Source organism: Siphateles boraxobius, unplaced genomic scaffold (genome assembly GCF_051911475.1).
Source record: "Siphateles boraxobius isolate OS27281-9 unplaced genomic scaffold, OSU_SipBor_1 24, whole genome shotgun sequence".
NCBI classification, from domain to species: domain Eukaryota; kingdom Metazoa; phylum Chordata; class Actinopteri; order Cypriniformes; family Leuciscidae; genus Siphateles; species Siphateles boraxobius.
Window position 1 is genome coordinate 4,514,705 of NW_027508855.1, and position 22,993 is coordinate 4,537,697.

The 22,993-nt window shown below is 38.0% G+C and overlaps 1 protein-coding gene across 1 annotated transcript in view; it reads right to left on the reverse strand.

The window, feature by feature from the left end:
* Positions 1 to 2,188: 2,188 nt before the first annotated feature.
* dnah10 (dynein axonemal heavy chain 10) overlaps positions 2,189 to 22,993 on the reverse strand; it is a 40,556-nt gene continuing 19,751 nt past the window's right edge. Inside the window, exons 32-79 of the mRNA XM_077240869.1 lie at positions 22,796 to 22,979; positions 22,581 to 22,715; positions 21,991 to 22,143; positions 21,689 to 21,877; positions 21,354 to 21,500; positions 21,062 to 21,253; positions 20,863 to 20,981; positions 20,565 to 20,723; positions 20,342 to 20,477; positions 20,134 to 20,256; positions 19,640 to 19,771; positions 19,339 to 19,555; positions 18,888 to 19,007; positions 18,594 to 18,739; positions 18,327 to 18,479; positions 17,979 to 18,239; positions 17,364 to 17,536; positions 16,685 to 16,778; positions 16,422 to 16,586; positions 16,003 to 16,191; positions 15,690 to 15,861; positions 15,320 to 15,523; positions 15,153 to 15,233; positions 14,834 to 15,031; positions 14,336 to 14,497; positions 13,959 to 14,133; positions 12,376 to 12,557; positions 12,095 to 12,231; positions 11,769 to 11,986; positions 11,435 to 11,656; positions 11,206 to 11,353; positions 10,838 to 11,117; positions 10,391 to 10,620; positions 9,678 to 9,951; positions 9,364 to 9,468; positions 9,108 to 9,262; positions 8,859 to 9,013; positions 7,546 to 7,729; positions 7,228 to 7,428; positions 6,934 to 7,143; positions 6,730 to 6,825; positions 6,344 to 6,515; positions 6,131 to 6,262; positions 3,843 to 4,054; positions 3,520 to 3,687; positions 2,750 to 2,930; positions 2,517 to 2,662; positions 2,189 to 2,398 (exon numbers count right to left, since the gene is read on the reverse strand). Of these exons, the coding sequence (XP_077096984.1) occupies positions 2,252 to 2,398; positions 2,517 to 2,662; positions 2,750 to 2,930; positions 3,520 to 3,687; positions 3,843 to 4,054; positions 6,131 to 6,262; positions 6,344 to 6,515; positions 6,730 to 6,825; positions 6,934 to 7,143; positions 7,228 to 7,428; positions 7,546 to 7,729; positions 8,859 to 9,013; positions 9,108 to 9,262; positions 9,364 to 9,468; positions 9,678 to 9,951; positions 10,391 to 10,620; positions 10,838 to 11,117; positions 11,206 to 11,353; positions 11,435 to 11,656; positions 11,769 to 11,986; positions 12,095 to 12,231; positions 12,376 to 12,557; positions 13,959 to 14,133; positions 14,336 to 14,497; positions 14,834 to 15,031; positions 15,153 to 15,233; positions 15,320 to 15,523; positions 15,690 to 15,861; positions 16,003 to 16,191; positions 16,422 to 16,586; positions 16,685 to 16,778; positions 17,364 to 17,536; positions 17,979 to 18,239; positions 18,327 to 18,479; positions 18,594 to 18,739; positions 18,888 to 19,007; positions 19,339 to 19,555; positions 19,640 to 19,771; positions 20,134 to 20,256; positions 20,342 to 20,477; positions 20,565 to 20,723; positions 20,863 to 20,981; positions 21,062 to 21,253; positions 21,354 to 21,500; positions 21,689 to 21,877; positions 21,991 to 22,143; positions 22,581 to 22,715; positions 22,796 to 22,979 (8,134 nt within the window). The 3' untranslated portion in view covers positions 2,189 to 2,251. The remainder of the gene's footprint in view (positions 2,399 to 2,516; positions 2,663 to 2,749; positions 2,931 to 3,519; positions 3,688 to 3,842; positions 4,055 to 6,130; positions 6,263 to 6,343; positions 6,516 to 6,729; positions 6,826 to 6,933; positions 7,144 to 7,227; positions 7,429 to 7,545; positions 7,730 to 8,858; positions 9,014 to 9,107; positions 9,263 to 9,363; positions 9,469 to 9,677; positions 9,952 to 10,390; positions 10,621 to 10,837; positions 11,118 to 11,205; positions 11,354 to 11,434; positions 11,657 to 11,768; positions 11,987 to 12,094; positions 12,232 to 12,375; positions 12,558 to 13,958; positions 14,134 to 14,335; positions 14,498 to 14,833; positions 15,032 to 15,152; positions 15,234 to 15,319; positions 15,524 to 15,689; positions 15,862 to 16,002; positions 16,192 to 16,421; positions 16,587 to 16,684; positions 16,779 to 17,363; positions 17,537 to 17,978; positions 18,240 to 18,326; positions 18,480 to 18,593; positions 18,740 to 18,887; positions 19,008 to 19,338; positions 19,556 to 19,639; positions 19,772 to 20,133; positions 20,257 to 20,341; positions 20,478 to 20,564; positions 20,724 to 20,862; positions 20,982 to 21,061; positions 21,254 to 21,353; positions 21,501 to 21,688; positions 21,878 to 21,990; positions 22,144 to 22,580; positions 22,716 to 22,795; positions 22,980 to 22,993) is intronic.

Sequence of the window (22,993 nt, forward strand, 5' to 3'; positions counted from 1 at the left end):
TTATTTTTTAATGGTATGTCTAAATTAAAAGGGGATTAAGACCATGAAGTTAAGGTTTGGTTGGTCAGCATGACCCAATTAGCCCCTGGTGGTTGATGCTATAACTACACCAACTTTCGTCACTAAACATGTAGTTTTGTTTTGTTTTATTTGGTTAAAAAGGGTTGAGACGAGCATATGAGACATGGGGTCTGTAAATAGATTATATATATATATATATATATATATATATATATATATATATATTTATTTTTTTCTTTTATTTATTTTTTCTTTATAACACTAAAACTAAAATTAGGTGCGGAATCTTTAGACAGGTGAGATAGTTTTTTCAGTGACATTAATCAGATATATCCTCAGGCTGGTGTCTTGCTCCCTGGACCCAGCGCTGCCTCAGACAGGAGGACTGCATCACATCATCAGGTTTTATACATATATATATATATATATATATATATATATATATATATATATATATACATATCAAATTTAACTATTTAATGTATACCTGGTAAGCAGGTAAATCAGTTCCTTGGCACTAACTTTGATGATAAGTGAAATCAGCCTGTATGTGACCAGAGCGCCTCCCAGTGTCGAATAGTGGAACAGATTAGATATATGGAAGAAATATACTTTATATGCTTTCTAAATAATTTCTTGGAGTTAATTTCTTCATGTTCCTTGGAATGCTTCCTCATCTGTTCCACTGTTCAGACACTGAAATCTGGAATCTGAAATCAGGAATCGCATTATGAAACAAATGTTTTTCTCCAAAACACATTGACCATAATTATTGGCACCCTTTTATTAAATACTTTTTGCAACCTCCTTTTGCCAAGATAACAGCTCTGAGTTTTCTTCTATAATGTCTGATGAGTTTGGAGAACACCTGACAAGAGATCAGAGACCATTCCTCCATACAGAATTTCTCCAGATCCTTCAGATTCCCAGATCCATGTTGGCGCTTCTTCTCTTCAGTTCACCCCACTCATTTTCAACAGGGTTCAGGTCAGTGGACTGGGATGGCAGTGGCAGAAGCTTCATTTTGTGCTCAGTGACACATTTTTGTGTTGATTTTGATATTTGTTTTGGATCGTTGTCCTGATGGAAGATCCAACCACAGCCCATTATAAGATTTTTAGCAGAGGCCGTCAGGTTTTGTCTTTTTATCTGTTGGTATTTGCCAGATTCCATGATGCCATGTGTCTGAACGAAGATGTCCAGGACCTCCAGCAAAAAAATAGGTTGACATCATTAAAGATCCAGCGGTATATTTAACTGTGGGTATGGGGTACTTTTTATCCCTTTTTGCACCAAACCCATCTGGTGTGTTTCCTGCAAAAAAGCTCTTTTTTTAGTCTCATCTGACCATAGAATCCCAACCCTTTTAAAGTTCCAGTCATGCCTGATATAACTGAATATGCTGGAGTTTGTTTTTGGATGAGCGAGGAGGATTTTTCTTGAAACCCTCCCCAACAACATGTGGTGTAGTGATGTAGGAGTTGTTTTTTTTTTTTTTTTTAATTTTGTAGGCTTTCCGACCCCTAGACTCAACTAATCTCTGCAATTCACCATCTGTGATCCTTGGAGAGTTTTTGGCCACTTGAACTCTCCTCCTCACCGTGCATTAGGCAAATTCCTAACATCTTAAGTTGAATGGAACTTCTTAATTGTTGCACTGAAGGTGGCAATGGGAATTTTCAATGCTTTAGCTGTTTATATAATATTTAGCTATATCTAATAATATTGTATTTCAACTTTATATCAAAACAACTTCTGATAGATTTAGTTAACAATGACAAAATGGGTTCAGAGCATCTACATGCAGAGTTATTCATGAAAACAGATGTCAATAAAAGATTTTGTGTCAGGCTTTATAACAATAAATTGTGATTGTTTTTGTGTTGTTCTAGTTGCTTTGAACAGATTAATCAAAAATGTACAAGTTTTTCTGCTTGTTAAGAGTGCATTTAAGCAAGCAGAAAATTATTCTTATTTAACTTTTTTTGTGAAATCAACTAGACAAAGTTTGAGATCTTTTCTCAAAGACTGAACACAACAGGTTCTAGCAGCAATAATTGGTGTGCTGCCACCCAGTGGTGAAACACAAAACACTTTGACAGCGTTAGAGGTGTTTTGAAATTGTTATAAAAATCATTGGTCACAAACAAAACATTCTACTATTATATCAAGTTATTAATATATTTTGTGTTCCTCTTATACATAAATACATTTCATAACAGTTAGAGTCTCAGTCAGCATTAAGGCACAGACACACTCCCTGCAGTACCCAGTGAGAAATGTGCTTAGTGGTGAAAAGATCCGCCTCAAACACCAGTCCAACACCCATAGCATTCCTCCTCATTGAGGTGGTGTAGACTGGAGTCTTCAGGGTGTTCTGCAAAATAAGCCAAAGATACACTTTACTTACAGATTACACAGATTTCCAAGACAGATATTCTGAGATGTCATGAACCTGAACACCTGATAAAAAAAAAAAAAAGATTCGGTCTTGCCTGGAGTTTAAGGCGGCGTGCTTCAATCGGAATGATTTTGAGAATGGGAAGTTGAGACACTAGAACTCTGGGTTTGCTGCGCACCAGACAGCCCTGTTCAATGTCCCAGTCTGCCCCCTCCAGAAACATTCCTGATACATAACATCCTGACAGAAAACAAAGAAGAACATGTGTTCGATTCTCAATGTCCTCATGTTCATTTTTTTTATGTGCAGGATGTGGTGTGCTCTCACCCTGTCCTGTCCTCTCTTTGACCTCGTCCTCACTCCTGTAGTGTGTAACCTGTGTGTAGAGAGTGGAGTGATCCAGAGGCCAGCCGTTCTTCCTGCAGGTGGCCTGGACCAGTGCTGTCAGGTACGATTCTGGGATATGCAAGCCTGACAACCACATCACGTAGGGCTCTCCCTCATCCACCTACATAAATGAAAAACAATATGAGATCAAATGTATTTATTTATTTAGTAGCACATTTGATACATTCAATTAGAAGTTGATTTACAGGAGCTGAGATACTATACATAAGGAACATACAGCGGGGTTTAAAAGTCCACACTGAAAATTTGGCATTTAAAAATTGATTTCAACCAGGGCACAGGAAGTTTGAAAAAACATGACATTAAATGAATAAGAAATATTTTAAGGTCTGAAAATATATTTAAAATGTAAAAAAAAATGTTTTAGAGGTAAGACCTCTGCTATTCAAACATTGCAAATTTTTTTTTTCAGCAAGGATGCATTAAATTGATCGAAAGTGACTATATAGACTTTTACATTGTTACAAAAAAAAAATCTATTTCAAATAAATGCTGTTCTTTAGAACTTTCTATTCATCAAAGAATCCATAAAAAAATTGTATCACGGTTTTATATATTAAAACAAAAATGTTATTTTAAATTGTAATATTTTAAAATGTTACTGTTTATATAGTATTTTTGATCAAATAAAGGTAGCCTTGGTGAGCATGAGACTTCTGTTTATATATGGTGTGATATTTGATTCTCACCCATGAGCTGTACTGTTCATGTCGTCTCTTGAAGTGGATCATCCAGTTCCCTAGAGATTTTAGAGTATCTGGTGCCAGTTTCCTCCAGATAACAGGAATATGCCCATTAAAAAGAGCTCTCGCTACCTCATCTAACTCGCTGCTCATTCCCACCTCACCAGCCAGGGCCTTTAGACAGAAAGCACATATGGTCTAAAGAGAAACCTACCTTTTTTTTAATATATATTTTATGAACAACCAAAGTATATTATAAACAGTTGTATTAATTGTTAGCTGTAATAGTTTTTGATTCTTTTCTTTCTCCCTGTCTTGATGTCACTCACTCGCTGTAGTTCAGCCAGCGAACGCCTCATCCTGATCGTAAGTTTGTTGAAGCGCTCCAGCTCTTGTAATAGTACTACAGTTGTGGGGGAGATCTCCAGCCCCAACTTCTTGCGGATCACGTCCAGGTCAAACGCTTCGGGCAGTTTGCTCTGAATGTCCCGTGCCACCTGGCTGATGTACTCATCTCTACTAATGCCACCGCCAGAGTCACCTTAAGATTATACATGGAAGTAATTGTATTTAAAGGCAGCAAGCATTTTAAAATAAAGAAAAACAACAGATGATTGATATGCTAAATATATATATATATATACACACACAATATATGTTGCATATTATTTTTGTCTTAAGTGGCTTCTGAAGGGCAGTGCAAAATGAAAAAAAGGATACAGCTGTTTGTGAATGTAAACGTTGCAAAGTCGAAAGTGCACGATATATAGTTATTGTCTCCCAAAAGAAAGAATCAACTCTGAACCACTTTTACGAGTAGTTTATATTTCGAATCTCACTGCGTTATGGTTCTACGTCACTAGAAAATAAATTTGCATAATGCTTGCCTAGGTTGTTCGTTATCCGCCCGCGAACAACTTGACCAGTCCTCAACACGTAATTTTACTGACGACTGCTTCTCAAATCTCTGAGCTCAACACAGGATTCGCAAAATGTTTGCTCTTGAAAGATAGGTCAGTACACAGTTTATTTGGAACAACTTGCTCCTCAGAATCACAACCTGTAAGTATGACTAGTTATTAATGTATATTCTACCGGTGTTCAAAATACTTAGTTTTGTGTTTTATATTGAGTAGGTCTCCGGCTAACCGGCTAACTCAGGTTATTACTGTCTTAGTGACCCACAGTTTCTTAGCAGAAGTATTTCAGTATTACCTAAAACTGTCTATTAATGCAGATTGTCTGTCGTTCCTACTACTTTAAGTAAAGATAATGGATGGAACAATATTTGTTTTACAAACGTTTATATTACATCGGTCATTCACATTAGTGCTCGGCTAATGTATGCCCCATTATTGATACAGTTCCCGCATGTGCACCGCAATGAATTAGGAATATACACATCGGTTTGTTGATGGACATGCACTTGTAAATGCTGATGGTGAGGAATTACAGTTGCAACATCTCATAATGTACCTCAAAATGAGTAGTGAATCACTGAGAAACGTCCTACTCGAGTAGTAGTTGTGATGGAGGTTCGGGTTTAACTGGTTCTTCCAATGTTTCATCTTCGGACTCACCCTCGGATTGATGTGGTAAAATCGACGTCATCGTTACTGTCTTTTGTTTACAGTGTGTACAATCGCTGTGCTGCAGGAAGCCTCTGGGCAGAGCTAAAGTTTTTATGGTAATAGACTGTTTTGTAATCGGCCATCTGGCCAATCAGAGCAGAGTAGCTCGCGGAAAGGAGGAATTTGGAGAGACTGATTTATCCATCGAGTCGTTTGATAATCATTGAAAAATGATGTGGAATGTATATTATGAGAAAATATTACGGGAAGGTTTTTTGACCTTTGATGCATGTAAACCTGTTGTAGGGGACCTCCAAAACAAAATTAGCAGACATTAAAATAGCATAATAGGGGCACTGTAAAACGAAAATAAGAAAAAAATTACACATCTTCATCCTGTTCAAAATTTTTCACCCCTTGGCTCTTAATGCATCGTCTTTCCTTCTGGAGCATCAGTGAATGTTTCCACATTTTTTAATGGACATTGGTAGATGTAAACGTGTGGTCACAATTATGAATATGGGACTACTGATAAACTTGTATTTTATATATGTACAAAAAAAAATAATAGTCAAAAAAATGTGTGGAGATAAGGTTAGAAAGCATGAAGCTTGCGGTGTCAGAATGCCAGTCAGTCTGTCAGTCAAGTCTGAAGCAAGAAGCAACCCATAGCAATGCGTAATGGCAATGACGTCTCAGATAGTCTGACGGCAGATAAATTAAATGAGTTTCGAGTGATTTCTTACTAAAGTGTGCATCAAATATGGTAAAATCATAAGCTCGAACATGAGTGTGACGTGCTAGAATGGTTCTCTCGCATGCACATTTGAGCAGCTTCTTTTACTTTTAATGCCGGCTGGCAAACCCACTTGAAGGTGCATACCGCCACCTACTGCATGACAGCTGAAGTAAAACAAAAGCATCAGGCTTAGGGTTGACAAAACCGACCAGTTAAAAAAGTGCATAATCTGCCCCGATATTGATCCTTTAGGTCAACTCGGGCCATCCCTATATTTCAGTAACACAAAGTACTGTAAATAAGGTACCTGTCTGTGGTTGTAGCTCAATAAGACGAGTCCACATGTCTCGGGCAGCCTGTGTGTAGTATCCGATCTCAGCATTAGGGTGCAAACCAAACACCTCCGCCGTGTTAGCAAGAGGCAGCGACTCTATCTCATCTGCAAAATAAAATTAGAGTTTGAGTGTCTGTCACATTCAAACCAATGTCTTTCTGATGCTGATTCTAAGCAGCAACGTACCAACATAAACCTGTTTGGGTCCGTGTGGTGGGATCTTGTAGTCCACATCTTTATTATGAAAGAAGTGGAAAGGCTGGAAGGTGTCAAAGATGAAATCACCCAGATACTCATCCATGTAAACTGTGAGAATCCTGCGATCAAAGCTGTCAATAGCCCTGCCACCATACATCACCTGCAAGAGGCATTTTAAATTATATGATGGCCAAGCTGAATTTTCAGCAGCCATTTCTCCAGTCTTCACTGTCACATGATCCTTCAGAAATCACTGTAATATGCTTATTGGTGCAGAAGAAACTTCTTTTTGTTATATCGTTGATACTGTTACTTTTAATAAATTTCTGCAGTCAGCCTATAAAATGACAAGATTAACTTAATGTGATATTTACCTCTCCAATAAGGTATTTAAGGCTTCCCCATGGTATCGCGGCATCTCCTTGAGTTTGGGCTTTGGTCAGGTAGGTGTCCAAGATTTCCATACAAACCTGAGAGACAATGAAACTACATAATCAAAATGCAATGTAAAGTATCTCAGACTTGACAATACTATCTGAGCACTACCTTTAAGGAAATTCAGATTAGAGCAAACTTACCAGGAAGTCGGACTCATTGAAATCATAAGGGACATTCCAGCCGATCTTGCCATACTTGCGTCTTTCCTGTACCACAGCATGGAAGAAGGCCAGCACATAAACCAGACTGCGAAAGGCAGGGTGAGCACAGCCCATGAGCTTATCATGAGGGATCTTAAAATATGTTGCCCTCATGTTCAGCTTCAGTCCATTTGGAGGTTCTGTTACAACCTGCAGGTGAACATGAGAAAAAGAATAGTTAATGGAAATGAATATTCACACATTAAAATATTCATGCATTACATGTGTCCTGACCTTGAGGGATTTCTGCAGTATGCCGATGGGGAAGTCTTTAATAGGATCTGTAGTGAGCCACAAGCGGAAGTCTGGGTGGGGTTTAGTGATTCTTTCCAGTGCTTTCTCTAGATCCTTCAACCATTTCACTAACAGGTGACAGTTTTGTAGCATCAGCCACTGGCCTCGTGCCACTGCGGTTTCCAACAGCTGCAATGCAACCTGTAATAGAAATGTCATATTTGTACCTTTTTGTAGAGGTCAAGGGTAGATTTCCCAAATATGTCCGTTATGATATTGCTGGTGGTTAAGATGCAATGCACCACCGCAGCGCACTACCTTCTCCTGTCCCTGCCCCATGGCAAGAAATTTTAGTCTGTTGGTCCCAAAGCCAGAGCGTTTGGCTAATTTCATCAGATCATTGGCTGGTTCTGAGCCCGGACTCAGAATAAACACAATGGGAGAGTTTGGGGAGCTCTGGTCAAAGATGGCTTCAAAACTGATCACGGGGGGCTGTACGTATCTGAGTGACAGAGTGAAGAAGTGAAGAGAAAGTTAGAACTTCAACCTCTCAAAGGCCATTGTTTCTGATTGTCTGACATTAAAAAGCTTGGACTTTTATTATATGAAAATTCAGGGTGAAATATGCTTCACGACATTAGCACACATTTTAGGCCCGGTTTGCAGTGTAGAGGAGTCAATGATAGTTGCTGAAAGTCAGAGACAGTGTATAGATTTTGGGAAGTTTGAGTTGGATGAACATAGATTATGATTCAATCCAATCAGAGGATAAAAAAACATGTTTGATATTTTGAATCGTTTTTAGAACACATAGGGGCAGATTTACTAAACAGGGCAAATTAGCGGGAGAGCGCAATTCCAAAAAAGCACAAATGGGAGTGGATAAAAGAACACAGACGCAGCCGGATCATTTCCATAATGACCAACGCAATCTACCAGTTAGTGTCTGGTTTAAGACTTGCAATTTTTGGGTGGTAAATAATGCCGCAAACACCAGAAAATTGACAAACGCAAACCTTAGTTAATTACCTTGCATGATTCATTTAAATACTCTCCTCCCAAAAAATTTGCATCAATGTGAAACTCCTACAAATGCATCCAATAAGGTCAGCCAAAAAATAACTGTGTCCAAGCCTTTTCACCGCTAATTTTTCACACTGGCCCATGGTGTTTTCATGGCACGTTCATGGCAAGTGTGGTTGTGTGTAATCCTCCGTCGTTCAGTGAATGATGCCCAGTTTTTCAAGTGTACGATGCCTATTGTTTTAAAATTTGTTTGGATTTTAAAAGTCGTGTTGTGTATTCCAGCCATCATTTTCCCTCTGTAGTACTTAGTAAAGGTGTACATTTGCATAATGCAATTTTCTGACAAATATTAATCAGATATAATTATTATAATAAGTCATGTCCATGTCATAGTTCATGTCTTATCCAAAATATAATTCTTAATCCATGTTATTTTTTCAATAGTAAAAATCCACCAAATCAAGTTTCCCTAGCAACTTGAATTTGTATCCATAGCATATTTTTAATAATGATTAATTAAAAACGTGCACCCCTCTGATTACATGATCTGTTTGTAATATACTGCTGTTTTATAAAATCCATAAGTGATTTTCAGTTTCCCTTACTTCTCTCCCATGGTAAGCGTGACGTAATCACTGACGGCACGATAGACTCTGTCCAGCCTGAAGCAGCGGATCAGCAGAAGCTTCTGGAAGGGGGTGAGGCTGTCCTTGTACTTCATTGGAAAGTAAGCCTGCTCTGGAGCATCCAAGTCATACCACTGTGTCAGAAACAGAAAGACAGATTCCATAAGTGATATACAGAATCTCACCGTAGGTTCATCTGGTGTGTGTTTGATGATTTCTGCCACTCACTTTCTTCCACTCCTCAGGATTCTTCTCTATATCATCAGCTAAAGTGCCAAATTCATTAGGAAAGAGTTCCATAAGGCGCACTATATCCTCCCAGCCCTGATCAGGCAGCCAGTCGCACAGCTTCTTACGTTTGCTCTTCTCCAAAGAGAGGTTACCTGGAGAGAGGAAGAAGATTAGGTGTGTATGTGCATTGCTATACATGTTTATATTGCAAAAGAGAGAAAGAGTAGGAGACAAGTATTCCTGAAGCTCCTACCTTTCAGGAAGAACTCGAGTTCATCCTGGGGTGCTCGGCCATCTGCCTGCTCAATCTTAATAGTCAAGTTGAAGGAGAAGAGAAGTTTGTCTCTTTCAAACAGACCTAAACAACGAAGCAAAAATAAGTTTGGTTGAATCTGTTGAAGAATTAACAGTGATTTCATCTAAACTTTTCCCTGTAATCACTAGCTGCTAATGTTCATGGACTAGAAAATGTCTTAATCTGTTGGCATAAAGTTTAGCAGTTAATTACATAGAAAAATAGTTCCCATGATCGGAAACCATTAGACTTTAAAAGTTAAGCAGACTCACCAGTACAGCCATAGTTATAGACATTCTGTGTGAGTGTGTCCATGATATTCTTCAATCTGTTGGGCAGGATTGTGTTGGGTAGAGACTTGGACAGTGAGAGGTCAAACACCTCTAAAAAGGACGCAAGTGAATACTGATACATGCTATTGACCAGAGCCATCTCAGCCAGCACAAAGAACAGGACAGCTCCCCGCTTGGCAGCCGGACGGTAGCCGTCTCTCAGTGTGTCAATATCAATGGCCGTCTTTTCTGCCAGCTTCAGTTTCTCGAAGACCTGTTGGAGTCAAATAATGAATGTAAAACCGTAAACTGCTCATATCCTGTTAAGTTTCATTCATTTTTCCTGAAAAAAAAATTATAACTGCAACAACTGCTTTCAAAATTGATAATAATAAGAAATGTTTATTGAGCACCAAACCAGCATACTGAAGTAATGGCTGTTAAAATTCAGCTTTTCCATCACATGAATACACTACATTTGAAAATATATTAAAATATGAAATATGAGTGTTATTTTAAATTGTAATCATATTTTACTGTATATATGATCAAACAATGCTGCCTTGGTGACCATGAGAGACTTCTTTAAAAACATTAAAACAAATCTTACTAACCCTGAACTTTTAAATGGTAGTGAGTTTCTATGATAAATATTTATGAAATAATTAGTAGGCCATTATACTGTACATGTGTGTAGTGTGCAATGAACCGACCTCGCTGGCTTTGGACTTGGTTTCCTCCAGAGTTTGTATCAGTTCTACATTATCCAGCATGTTTCCAGTGGAGGTGGCCAACTCTCTCAACAGCGAGTCCTCCAGGTCTTTCAGCAAACGTTTGTTCTCACTAGTCTCTTGAATAAGCCGTTCTCTCTGCTCTTCCAGCTCCTTGCGCTCAAATCCCACGATAACACTCAGCAGCTGGTCTTCCAGGCCCTTCAGGGTTACTGAAAAACAGTTTTAGCAGAAAGATTAAATGTTAATCTCTAGAATCTCGAATTAAATGCATACTCACACCAAAGTGTTATTTGAGTCTTAAGAATTGTCACTGTTTTTTAATTCAAACATTAGATATTTTTTTCCAATGTTGCAATACAGAGAACGGTCAAAAATTGGCATTGGACTCAGTAATACTGGTGTATATCACATAAAGTTTGCTCTCACCTGTGTAATTGATAACCATGGCCTTCCCAAATACAGCAGGAGAGAACTTGGGATTTGCAAGTTTTGTATTGAGGTAAAGTTTGAAGTTGGGATCATAGTCAACTTCCTTATCACCAAGTACGACAACCTGACGCCCCTCTGCCCCTTTTACATTCTTCTCAAGGACATTGTCAATAACTGGATCAATATATTCATCCACATCTTGGAACAGGAAGGGGAAGCCATACTTAATGGCCAACTCCAGCCCCTTCAAGAAGTCTGGGTCATTGAATGACGAGATCTGCAAATCAGAAAATGTAATATAAAAATAGTCCAAGATTGATTACAGAAAACTTTGGGCAGACTAAAGTAATGAAATGAAGGGAAACCTTCAGATTGTTCTTCTCCTCCTTCTTTTTGACCCAGTTGAGGGCTTGCTGCTGGGGGTCAATGCACAAGGGGAAGCGGCTGGATCTGGTGGTCAGGATGCCATTCTGCACTGAAAGTTCATCTGGAGGAAGACCTTCAGACCCCCATCTAAGAGAGTGCACAGTTTTTTCCCCATAAACAAAATATAAATGTAATATTCATTCTTCTACACATGCTTTGATGACTCACCTGCTTATCTCCACCTCATCGGTGAGCAGGTTTTCTATTCGGAAAGGCTGGCTCAGAGGAATACCTCTCTCCAGGACATCCGCTTGCCACACCTCATAAACCATATCATTGCGGAAGTCCCAGCTGAATGCTCCCTCGTAGCTGAGGAAGGCAGCGCAGATCAGACAGTCTCCCAGAAGACGTACTCGCCGCTTCTTCAACTCCTCCAGGTCCTCCATCCAGCTACACGTAAATAGACATACAGTACATTAAAATATTACTAAAATGCCATTTATCTTTCTGATCTTTGATCAGTCATTTATATTCAAGCCAAGTTTTTAATGAGTAAGCTGACCGCTCATTCTCTGATCCCAGGCCTGAGATGAGTTTGTCTGCAGCAATGAGTCTTCTCTCCATAACCTCGGCCTCCTCCTGCAGAAGTTGCTTTTCTGTCATGGCAGCCTCATATTTTTCTCCAAGAGCTCCAAGCTCTTTCTGGATGGCACTGAGCTCATTCTGGATTCGCTCCAGCTCACGTTTGCTTTGGAAGAAATTCCTCTCCAGACGAGCTACCTTTAAATGTAATTTTGAGATTTAATTTCAGCTCATCTTCTTAAATGAGACCAAATAAAGTAAATGAATTTATGCATTTAAAGTCTTTATTATACAAGCATATCATACCTTCTCTCGCTTAGGTTTAATGTCTCTGGCCACTTCACAGTAGCCCATGACTGCCTCCACAAACCTTAGCATGCCAGAACCAGCTTTACTTATGGCTTGCATCTCCTCCAAACTGGTGTTGAGGTTCCTTAGGTAGGCTGAGTATACAATATGACAAGGTGGAGGAATCAGAATTTCTATGAGTGTGTTTACGTTGAGGATCTAGATACTTCATAAGTTGTTTCAAGGCACTGGGATCACAGAGAAGCATCAAGAAGATAAGTATATGGATGTTGGCTTACCCTTGACAGTCTTGACTTGACTGGCATTGATTGAGTCACAGTCCATCTCCATAAGCGAGCGCAGGAAGTTGCCCTCTGACATCATGCCCTTGGCTGACTTCCAGCTGATCTCTTTATGGCCCCGTATCACTAGGATGCACTCGCACACAACCTGCACCTGTTTGGGTGGCTTGGCGAAGGATCTGCAATACCGCAAACAAGAGGGTGGAGTAGCGTCAATACTGTTCTTACACTGTTTGTCTTACATGAAGCTAGTGGCCTTCATGTAACAAAAGAGAGGCTCTTTTTTGTGGTGTGACCAGTGAAAATGAACCACAGCAAGTACAAATTTATTTTTGCAAATACATTTTACTTGCTGTGTGTGAACCATTTTCACTGTCCCCACCAAAAAAAAAAAAGCTGTCACTTTCTTAATTTATATACGCATTTTTCTAATATTAATATCATAATTATTATATATTGAAATGTAATATTATTATTATAATTATTATATATTCCAATTTATTTAATTTGTTATTAACTGTACTTCAACCTCATGAGACAAAAAAAAGCTTTTTGAATTTAGTATTTTTTCATGTCATTACATTGTTAGTTTAGAGCAAAAGAAACAAATGGGGAGAAAAAAAACATTTTTGAAAAAAGATATTTTATTTATAATGCTATGTCCTCCGTAGTGGACATCAGGAATCACCTGTCATAAAATGACAGGTATAGGCAAAAACAATAGGATTTTTTTTTTCATTCACCAATAAAAAAAATAAAAATATTTAACCAAATGTTGTATAAAGATGATTCTCAACTATGTTATGAAAGATACAACGGAATTATTTGATATACCATTTTATTTTATGCAATATGTGGGTAAAATGGCCATAAATGGTAGTCCCATTCAATACATGTATTTATACACTGTATATAATTTGCATATTAATGTGTTCTTGGGGCAACATGTAATGAAAAAATAAGTGTAATAATGGGAGTAATATTTTGAAACATTTTCATTAAAATATCTAATATTTCATAGGAATATTGATATATAATTTCTTTCCCTATTTACTTGTTGTGTCTCCCAAAATGTCTTGATAAACATGATTAAAGTCCTGGAGTCCTCTACATTGGAGATGTACGTAAGGTATCATTGTATCAATGCCCTGTTTTGTAACATAAAGTCATATTTTGATTAGAAACACCATCAAATTTTCCTAAGGTGTTGATTTATACAATACAATTTGAAAATTTGTCAGATTTAAATGATAATTACAAAATATTTATTATATTTCCATAAGAGTGCTACATTTGATCACTAAATTAATGTCAGTCATTTTTAAAGACCAAGGACAAAAGTCTATTTCTGGGTCCCAGGAGGATTTAATAATTATAATATTTAAATATACAAATGTAGAATTATTTTTTTTTAATCTGCTCAGCAACAGAAAAAAATATTTATTGAATGTTTTTGCATTGATTTAGTCTTTTTTGATTTAGTGTTTTTGCATTGATTTAGATTGTTAGTCGCTTTGGATAAAAGCTTCTGCTAAATGAATAAATGTAATGTAAATGTCTAGAAGCACAATGGTCATCACCTGATTTCTGTGACATCAGATTTGTCAAGGTCTTGCAGGGCCATACGAGCGGCTTCTAAAGCAGGAAGAGCCTCAGCTAGAGAGCTCTCAGCATCCTTCTTCTCCACCACTATCACTTTATTCTGCTCCTCTATCTCTTTAGCCTTCTCCTCTGCCAGGGCTTTCTTCTCCTCCGCTGAAAGAGAGAGTTTACAATCTATTTTTAGCAGTTGCTGTTCAATCCTATCCATATGGAACATCCTTTCTTTTCCCACTTTTTACATTCTTTTAATAAATATGTGACATATCAACACATCTGTGACATGAATAAAAACCAACTTGATATTAATTACCCATAGTTTTACTGCAGAAATGTTTGTATGTGATGTTGTACTAACCAACGCCAGTATTAGAGCAGATCTCTTCTAGAAGGATCTCACAGGCTGCAGTCTTCTCTGCCAGCACCACTTTCTGCTCAGCTAGTTTTGTGTTGAGCTCTGCTAGCTGCCCACTCGCCTCCTTCAGCTTATCTAAACCCCCTTCTAGACGTTTATACTGTGCTGGAAAATGCATACAGATCACTGTTATTCTAGGATTATCTAAATACTATTATAGTTTTATTAATATTTTGAATTAGCATTTATTTTTTGTATTTACAGTTTTCATTTTTATTTCATTTTTTTAAGTATTAAATTGTATTGATTTTGTTAGTTTTTGTAGGTTTTTTGTAATAAAAAAGAAGGCTAGCTAAACCTTTCAAATTTTTGTTTAGTTGATGTGATTCATCTAGATTTAGTTTTGGTTAACAATGATAACAGCACTGACATAGATGCAGTACATTATTTTAAAATCATAAACAAATGTTCCCAAATAGCTCAAGATAAATTTACTCTTACCCAGTATGTATTTATCTTGGTCCTCCAGTAGGTTGGAGTAGGTGCTAATAAAGTCCAGGTAGTTTTTAGGGGTGACGTAGTTGCTGCGGCGTAGTGTCTGCAGGAACAGTTTACTATACTCGCCTACAGAACCGTGCACCATACACACATGAGCAATAACCGCCTCTGAATGACACTCTGGGATCATTGGACTCTCGCCTGAAATGAGACACGATGCATAAACCAGCATGAATGGGTGTGCATTATTGCAATATATGCATGCACAGGGTTAGTAAACAATAATTTATAAACTACATTTAAATCTCTAGTTAACACATACCTAAGAAGGACTTGGCCACTGCGTGTAGAGCTTGAAGAGGCCATGGGGAGAACCAGTCGATGTTTGTATTATTAACCAATCCTGATGCACAAAAATACACACATAAAGAAATCAAGGAAGTAGGAGTAAGATCAAACTAATACATTTATAATGCATTGCTCAAAGACCTGGGAAATTCCTGCAGCGTGTTCTGAGGGTGTCACCAACGGGCGACATGGCCAGCACTATGTGCAAGTTGTTGGCACTCTTGTTGACAAAGTATTGCCACACACTCTCTTTCGACGGACCAGAGCCCGCTTTCATAGCTTCATCTCGCAGCTGGTTTAGGACTGATTCCTTCTCGTCATCAGGGAACAGTGCTGGAACCATCCCTGACAACACAAAGAAACTGCTGCTAGCATCTCTTTTTAATACAGTCCATAAAACTGACATGATTTGTTCATGTTTACATATCATACAATGAATTTAAACTAAATAGATTCATTTACAAATGTGTGTTACCTTATAAGACTTCATTAAGTCAGTTGTTTTAAATACCTGATGTAAGCATGTTGTTGATGAGCTCCAGAAAACCTTCCTCAGCCACATGGGCATCAGTGAACAGGAAGACCATTTTCTTGTTCTCTATACCCAATTTAAGGTACAGAGTTTTCAGATCCTCACGAAAGTTAGTCTCTGAGTACCCTCTACTAAGCACAATTTCAAACACCTACAAACAAACAGCATACAATGATTCTTACTATTACTAAATTTCTAATTTAGAATGAAAATGAAGGGGATATATAAAATATATATAAGTAGAAAAAATACAGGAAATATTACATATAGAATATGAAAAATGATGAGTTACCTCATAACCTGCGGTGAAGGCAGCCAGCTTTGTAAGAGATTGTTTCCCTGAACCACCTACGCCAACCAGCAAAGCATGACTACGGTCCATTCTGATGATGCGATGAATGACAGTCAGGTGTTCAAGAGCATCATCAAACAGCACCAAGTTCATTCTGGTCTTATTTTCATTATACTCCTCTAGGATCTCCTATAGGGGTCAAAGAAAAGAAAAGACGAGTAGGAAAAGTAAAATAATAAAAGCTGCCAAGCTTGTTCGTTTTCAGATATAGTGATGGATTTCTGCTTTGGAAAAGGCATTTCCAGGTAATGCATGAATTGGAAAAAATATATAGCTCGAATGCAACGCATGCTTTGGATAAAATCATCTGCCAAGGGCATGAATGTACATGTAAATGGAACATTAAGACATCTATGCACCTGAAACAGAGCTTTGGATGCATCATAGTCCAGTATATCCTCATAAACTCTTGGCTCAGACTTTAGAGCTGTTCTGTAATCTCCAAACAGAATGGGGTCTCTCATGGCTGAATCGAGGTCTGATCTGAAGTGCTCTTCAATCAGATTCTTTATATGGCCCTGGACCTGTAGAGAGCAAAGCCAGAGCATGGGACGACAGGCGTGTAGTTTAAAATGTAGACAATTGAGGGCTTTTGTAACATGCTATTTGGAAGCAAGCATACCATGGTTTTGTCAGTTTCATTGATAAGTCTGTCATGAAAGACCCTTAAGCATTCATTCCTCCATACACGTACAAACTGGGTGACTGTACAGAACCTGGAGTTAAATAAGAGCAAAGCACACACTCATTATTAAAATAAACATGACACAAATTGGTCATAGTGGAGCATAGTGGTATAGAGTACTGAATATGGCATAGAGTGGTGGTTCTCAACCTTTTTGATTATATCATAATATAATATAGCCCTCTACATAATATAATATGCACAGAAATATAACTATATCTATTAATTATAATATATTATGAACAGAAATTAGGAATGTCAATAGGTAATTTAATAACCCACATTTCATTTTGTAATTCCAGATCTGTATGTTCTTTTAAAAAAGCATTAGTTTTTGACGGGAAAAAGAAAAATGAAAAATTTCTGTTTACATCTTGACTGTACGATTTTTTTTAAGCATTTTATTTAAGTTAGATTGTTTCAATATACTGTATTAATAATAATAATATATTAATTTAAGTCATCCTGCAGACCCCTTGGAAGTTTGCTAAAGCGTGGGCCCCGACCTCCTGTTTCAGAACCACTGATACAGAGTAATTGAGTATTGCAAACATCAAACTGAAAAGAACTTCCTCAGTCCTTTCTAATTCGTTTGAATAATAATTATACTCTTAACCTTTCAGGATTGGTCATTGTCAAGCCATTGTAGACTCTGGAGAGATCTCGCAAGTTAAAGATGTAGTGGAACTTGGAAGGTGTTGGCGGTAGGTCCTTAATTATGGTTTTGTACAACTCCAGAGTACAAAAGGTCAACTTGTCACAGATGTTTTGAATGCATTCCTCAAAGGGCTTTAAAATACAGGAGCAATAATTCTGATTAATGTCAAATTGTCAATCATTCATTTCATGAATAAACTAGGGCACTAGTGACGTAGTTACACATTACTACATTTACTTACTATAGTAATAACAGTAAATTAAACATAATTACAACTAAGCCTAAACCAAACACGAACCCTAATCGTAACTCTATAGTAAGTACATGTAGTTAATACATATTTCTCAGTACTTATTTGAGTAAGTACAATGTAACTACGTCACCTTAAAATAAAGTGTAACCAAATACTAATACAATGATCCAAAGAGTCAACACAATACGAGTGAAAAAATAATTGCAATATATTGATATATGATTGTGTCATCACAGGCCTAAAATAGAGATTTTAATATGAAAACATTAAAAAGCAAATGGCATTTGTTCTGATATGGGCAGTTGAATTATTTCTCGCACCTTGATGTGTCCTTTAAGTATGGAAGAGTAGATGAGGTGCAGGGACTCTTCCTCCGGGAAGGGGATGTTGAACACACTGAAAAGAGAGATGAATCGAGGGTCCACCTCATTCCTACCGCCCCCTGCCTTCCCCATGGCTGCAATGAAGCCCAAGTCCTTTATGAGTTTATAGTTAAGTTCCTTTCCTCTGTCATACATGCCTCCCCTGTCCAACAGCAGCTTTAGGAGAGCTATAGGCTGCTGGGTGCCATATTCATCCACCTAAGATCAAACAAACGACAATCCATGAAGAGCCATGAGGTGAAGGTTCAGTCTTGGGTATGATCTACAGTATAAATCCATTCTTACCCTTGGCATGTTGAGGTCATCCATAAAGACAAGGAGCCTTTTGCCCATTGGAGGACCATACGTGTCTTTGGTTCTCTTTTCAACACTTGCCTCCAGAGTCCTCTGCAGGTCCATAGATGTTGTTCTCGACGAGAAATTGATGGTCATCATTATCTGGGTAAAAGGTGCATATTGTTATCCTGTGTGTGAAGTCCAACTGGACTGCATTCATTTGTAGTTTTAAATTCACAGAAGCAGCTTCATCAATATTCACAGCGATGGACTTACAGTTGTATCTGTTTTGAGATTACTCAGGAAGTTCTGTATGGTGGCTGTTTTAGAGGTGCCAGACTCTCCAACCAGCACCACTGGCCTTTTCACCTTCACCATCTGTTCCAACAGCCAGTTAGCACGAGTGGTGTCCACTGTTGGGACTGATGGAGAGCAACGGTTAAATACGCCTTTATGGAAGCATATTGTACTGAATAAAAACAACTAGATTAGTAGAGAGCAAGAAAACGCTTTGAGAGGAAGAAACAGCAATACAAAGAAGGAGCAAAGAGAAGAAATAAGCTGCTTTACCAAGGATGTCGATGAATTTCATATCAGGGCTATGAATGTATTTTGATACCATGGAGCTCCAGGGAACCCACTTCTTTTGGGTTCCATCAAAATGAAAATCATAGAGAGTTGGCAAGTAAACTACAAAATTAAACAAACAAATAAAATATAAAAGAATTACAAAATTTGACAATAACGAAGGATATTCGATTAATAATAATTTAATTTAATAACTATATATTTTTATTTACAAAATCATAATATATCTTGTTTTTGTGACAGTTGCCCTTTCATAGAAAAATAAGAACTGTCTGATCTTGTATATGGAGTTACACAGTATATGTGTTGTTTGTCATTTTGAAAAAATAATGTATACCGTTTCATGTGCACTAAGAAATAATTATATTTTATTCATTCACTGCCAATACAAGGTACTGCAATAAGTTAATTTTGGACGCTGCTTCCACCTCACCTGGAATTTGTCCAGGGCCAGCAAGCACTTTCTCATCATGAACATTGTTCAGAGAGGACAACTTTTTGATAAAATCATCAAACTTCTGTCTGCCATTTTCCAGGAGACAAGCCCCCAGCGAGCAGTAGAGTGCCTCCAGAAAATAACACTCCAGCTCCTCAGTAATAAAGTCCTCGTTCTCCAGCAGAGAATCTAGCACCACAGTCAACTGCGTCACCTACAGGAAAAAAGAAGTTTGTGCTACATGCTACAGAGATTACTTACACTCTAGTGTTGTTCAGGTCCCTACTGACTCACTCACCATGTTTAAATCCGTCTGTAGGATCACTGTCTTCAGTTTCTCTGTCAGTTTACCATCAACCATACCATCCACTATCATATCAATGGCACTTGGTACATATTTTTCAAACAATTTGTGGAGTTCTGTCTTTTCCTGTTGACAAAGCAAAGGCATGTTGAAAATATAATCTTATCAGTGTCAGAACAACATGATTTTATTTTAATTTTTTTATCAGTGTCAGAACATGATACAGTGTAACAATTTATTATTTACTACATCTATCATGTATTTTGTTAAATTGTATGCCCCCACACACAGATCTTATTCTAATATCTTAAAACTGCCTAATAAATAAATGATAATAATCTTTTCACTCCCAAATTATATTATACTTATACTCCCATTAGGCTGTCAACTTCCTTTGACATGTAAAGTACACACTCAGCTTTCTTGCTTGACGAACCGCTAGTAGACATTTTTAGGATAACTTAAGCACAGAGTAGAAATACACTTACTTTGGGGGCTCTGCTGTTGACCCATTTTTCCCAGAAGGGAGCGTAGCGAAGGTTTTTGGGGTCCACAAACACCATTCCACAACGCGAAACGGTAGCAGGGGAGGCATACTGCAGATCTCCAACCTAAAATACATCACTTTTGTTTGCAAGTCTACAACAGTTACTCTGAATTCCAGTCCTTTGACAAAATGAAGGGGTTGCATGATACCTCAAAGAGCAGAGCACAGTGGTTCTGTAGACGAATTCTCTCTCCATTAGCCAGCGTGAGAAGCCTGTTATCATCCATAACTGAATTCATGTTCTCCACCCATAGAGCATCTACATCTCCATCGAAGAGGATGTACCTGTAAAGCAAACACAAATTCATTATGTTCTGTTTCATGCCTTTGATATAAAATAGATGTAGAAGAATTTTTAAGCCATGATTTCACCTCCTTTCTTTTTTGTCTGTAGGTTTATTGATGTCACGGAATATGTTAGACAGAATCCCATCAGTCCAATCTCGTGTGACAGGGTCCAGGATACCATATAGCTCAATCACACTCATCGCTTTAGGGTTCAGACTGTACATTTTGGTCAGCAGGCCCAACCTACAGATACAATTTAACACTCATCTGTTTTTGCCTGCGAGAACAATTTGTTTTATGAACATGTAGCAGAATTTCTAGACGTTCTGCATTAAAAATAGTAATTGTAAGAATATTTTGTTATTTATGTGTAGATAAAGACCTGGTCTGTGATTGGCAGAGTGTGTTGATCACCACAGATTTCCCTCCTCCTGTCGGTCCAACCACCATGGTTGTGTGTCTGGTCATCATGGTCTCATACATTTGCACCACTTTGTCCACCTACATTCACAAATTAGTCATGAATCATTATGCCTAATAATTACAATCCTTTTAAAATGAGTTTTGAAGGGAAGAATCACCTGGCTGGGCAGCATAATATACTTATTCTCCAGCAGGGTGCCCTCTACAGCGTCATTAAAGCTGGGGTAACGTACACGTGGGCAGTCGAGCCCGGGGAACAGATCTGAGATGAGGCCCAAAAACAGAGGAACATCCTCAAATACAAACTTGGGCAGGTTCATGTCTCTCAGAGCCCTCATCAAAACCACATCCTAATAGGGGTAAAGAAATGAGAAAGAGAAAAAAAAGGAAGTAAATTTGTGATGGCGGCTCATTAAGGTGTGTTGGAAGATGATGCAGAGAGATCAATACCTCACTGAGATCAGGTGAACCTCTCTTCAGCTCCCCTGCCATTACTAACACAGACTTCAGTGCTCTAAGCCCAAAGTCATAGTGTGACTGTTTAGACAGCTGCTCCCGTGCTAGTTTGTACAACACTGTCATCTTCTTTGCCAAAACCTGCAAGTAAACCATTTATGAAATTTTTTATTTGTATTTTGTTTGCCTATTCACACAAGGCTCTCTGAGGATTATTGTGTAATGTTCATGTGAAATTTTTCCATTAAAAACAATTCAATTGTATCATTTATTCTCTTTTTAGTCTGCTCCATTTAATCTACTGACAGCCCAGTCCTTATTTTTCCCACCTTAGCCAAAAGGAAGCCTTCAGAGAAGAGCATGATCTCACAGATCTGCTGCAGGTCAGGCACGATGACTACCACTGGTCTGAATAAAGTTTTCACTGACTCAGGAAGTTCTGTGCGGCCAGCATAACCAGGGTTCATCGTGATGAAGATCCCAATGCGGTTATCTAGACTGATTTCTTGACCTTCAAACTAAGCAACACAAAAAAAAAAAATAATACACTCAGTGCCTTAAATATTTACAACAACTTTCAGTATTTGACTATCAGAGTGACTCTGGAAAAAAATTCCAGTTACAAACTTACTTGAAACCTCTTGAGGTCCAGCATGAGAGCGTTTCGGATTGTTTGGATCTGGGATGAGATGACAGAGAGGACTGAGGCGTCAATACGGTTGAACTCATCAAAACAGCCCCAGGCTCCACACTGAGCTAAACCAGAGAGGATTTTACCTACAGCCTAAAGGACAGGAAAAACAAAATCTAAATTAATAACTTACACTCAAAATTTTGGGCTCAGGTAGATGATTGTTTTTTTTTTTTAAGAAATTAATTTTTATTCAGCAGGGATGTGTTAAATTAATCAAAAGTGACGTGAAGTATAATGACCTATAATATTACAAAATATTTCACATTTCAAATAAATGCTGTTCTTCAAAGAATTCTGGAAGAAAAGTATGGTTTCCACAAAATTATTAAGCAGAACAACTGTTTTCAACTGTAATAATACTCAGCATTTTAAAATGATTTCTGAAATATCATGTGCGTTGAAACTACATTTTGAACAGTAGTGTATATCATATTGAAATACATCATCTTAATAATTTTGTTGAACTAAACATGTCACCATGCAAAGCAATAATCTCTCAGTAGAGTTTTGAGTCTGCAGTCTCCTACCATGTAGTCCATGCCCTCTCCACAGTTGGTGACCACACACAACAGCCCCAAAGCTTTTGCTAGGTCTTTAGTGGATTCAGTTTTCCCTGTACCCGCAGGCCCGGCTGGTGCTCCACCCAGGAACATAGACAAGGCCTGAGAGCATCATACAATGTATAAGATGTGTAAAAATAAAACAGGCCATTAAGGAAAGGACAACTGGGTAAATCGAAGACCTGGGTAAGTGTGAGATAGATGCGGTCAGTCAGGGGTGTAATGACCAGCCGGCCGTTCAACCCCATGTACTCGTAGCCATAAGAGAACTGAGCACTGCACTGCCGCACAAACAGCTCATCGGGCTCTTTAACCCAGTAGAATCTCAATTGACTCTCCCATTCAAACTCACGGGCATCTGTAATACTGCCCACAGAAAA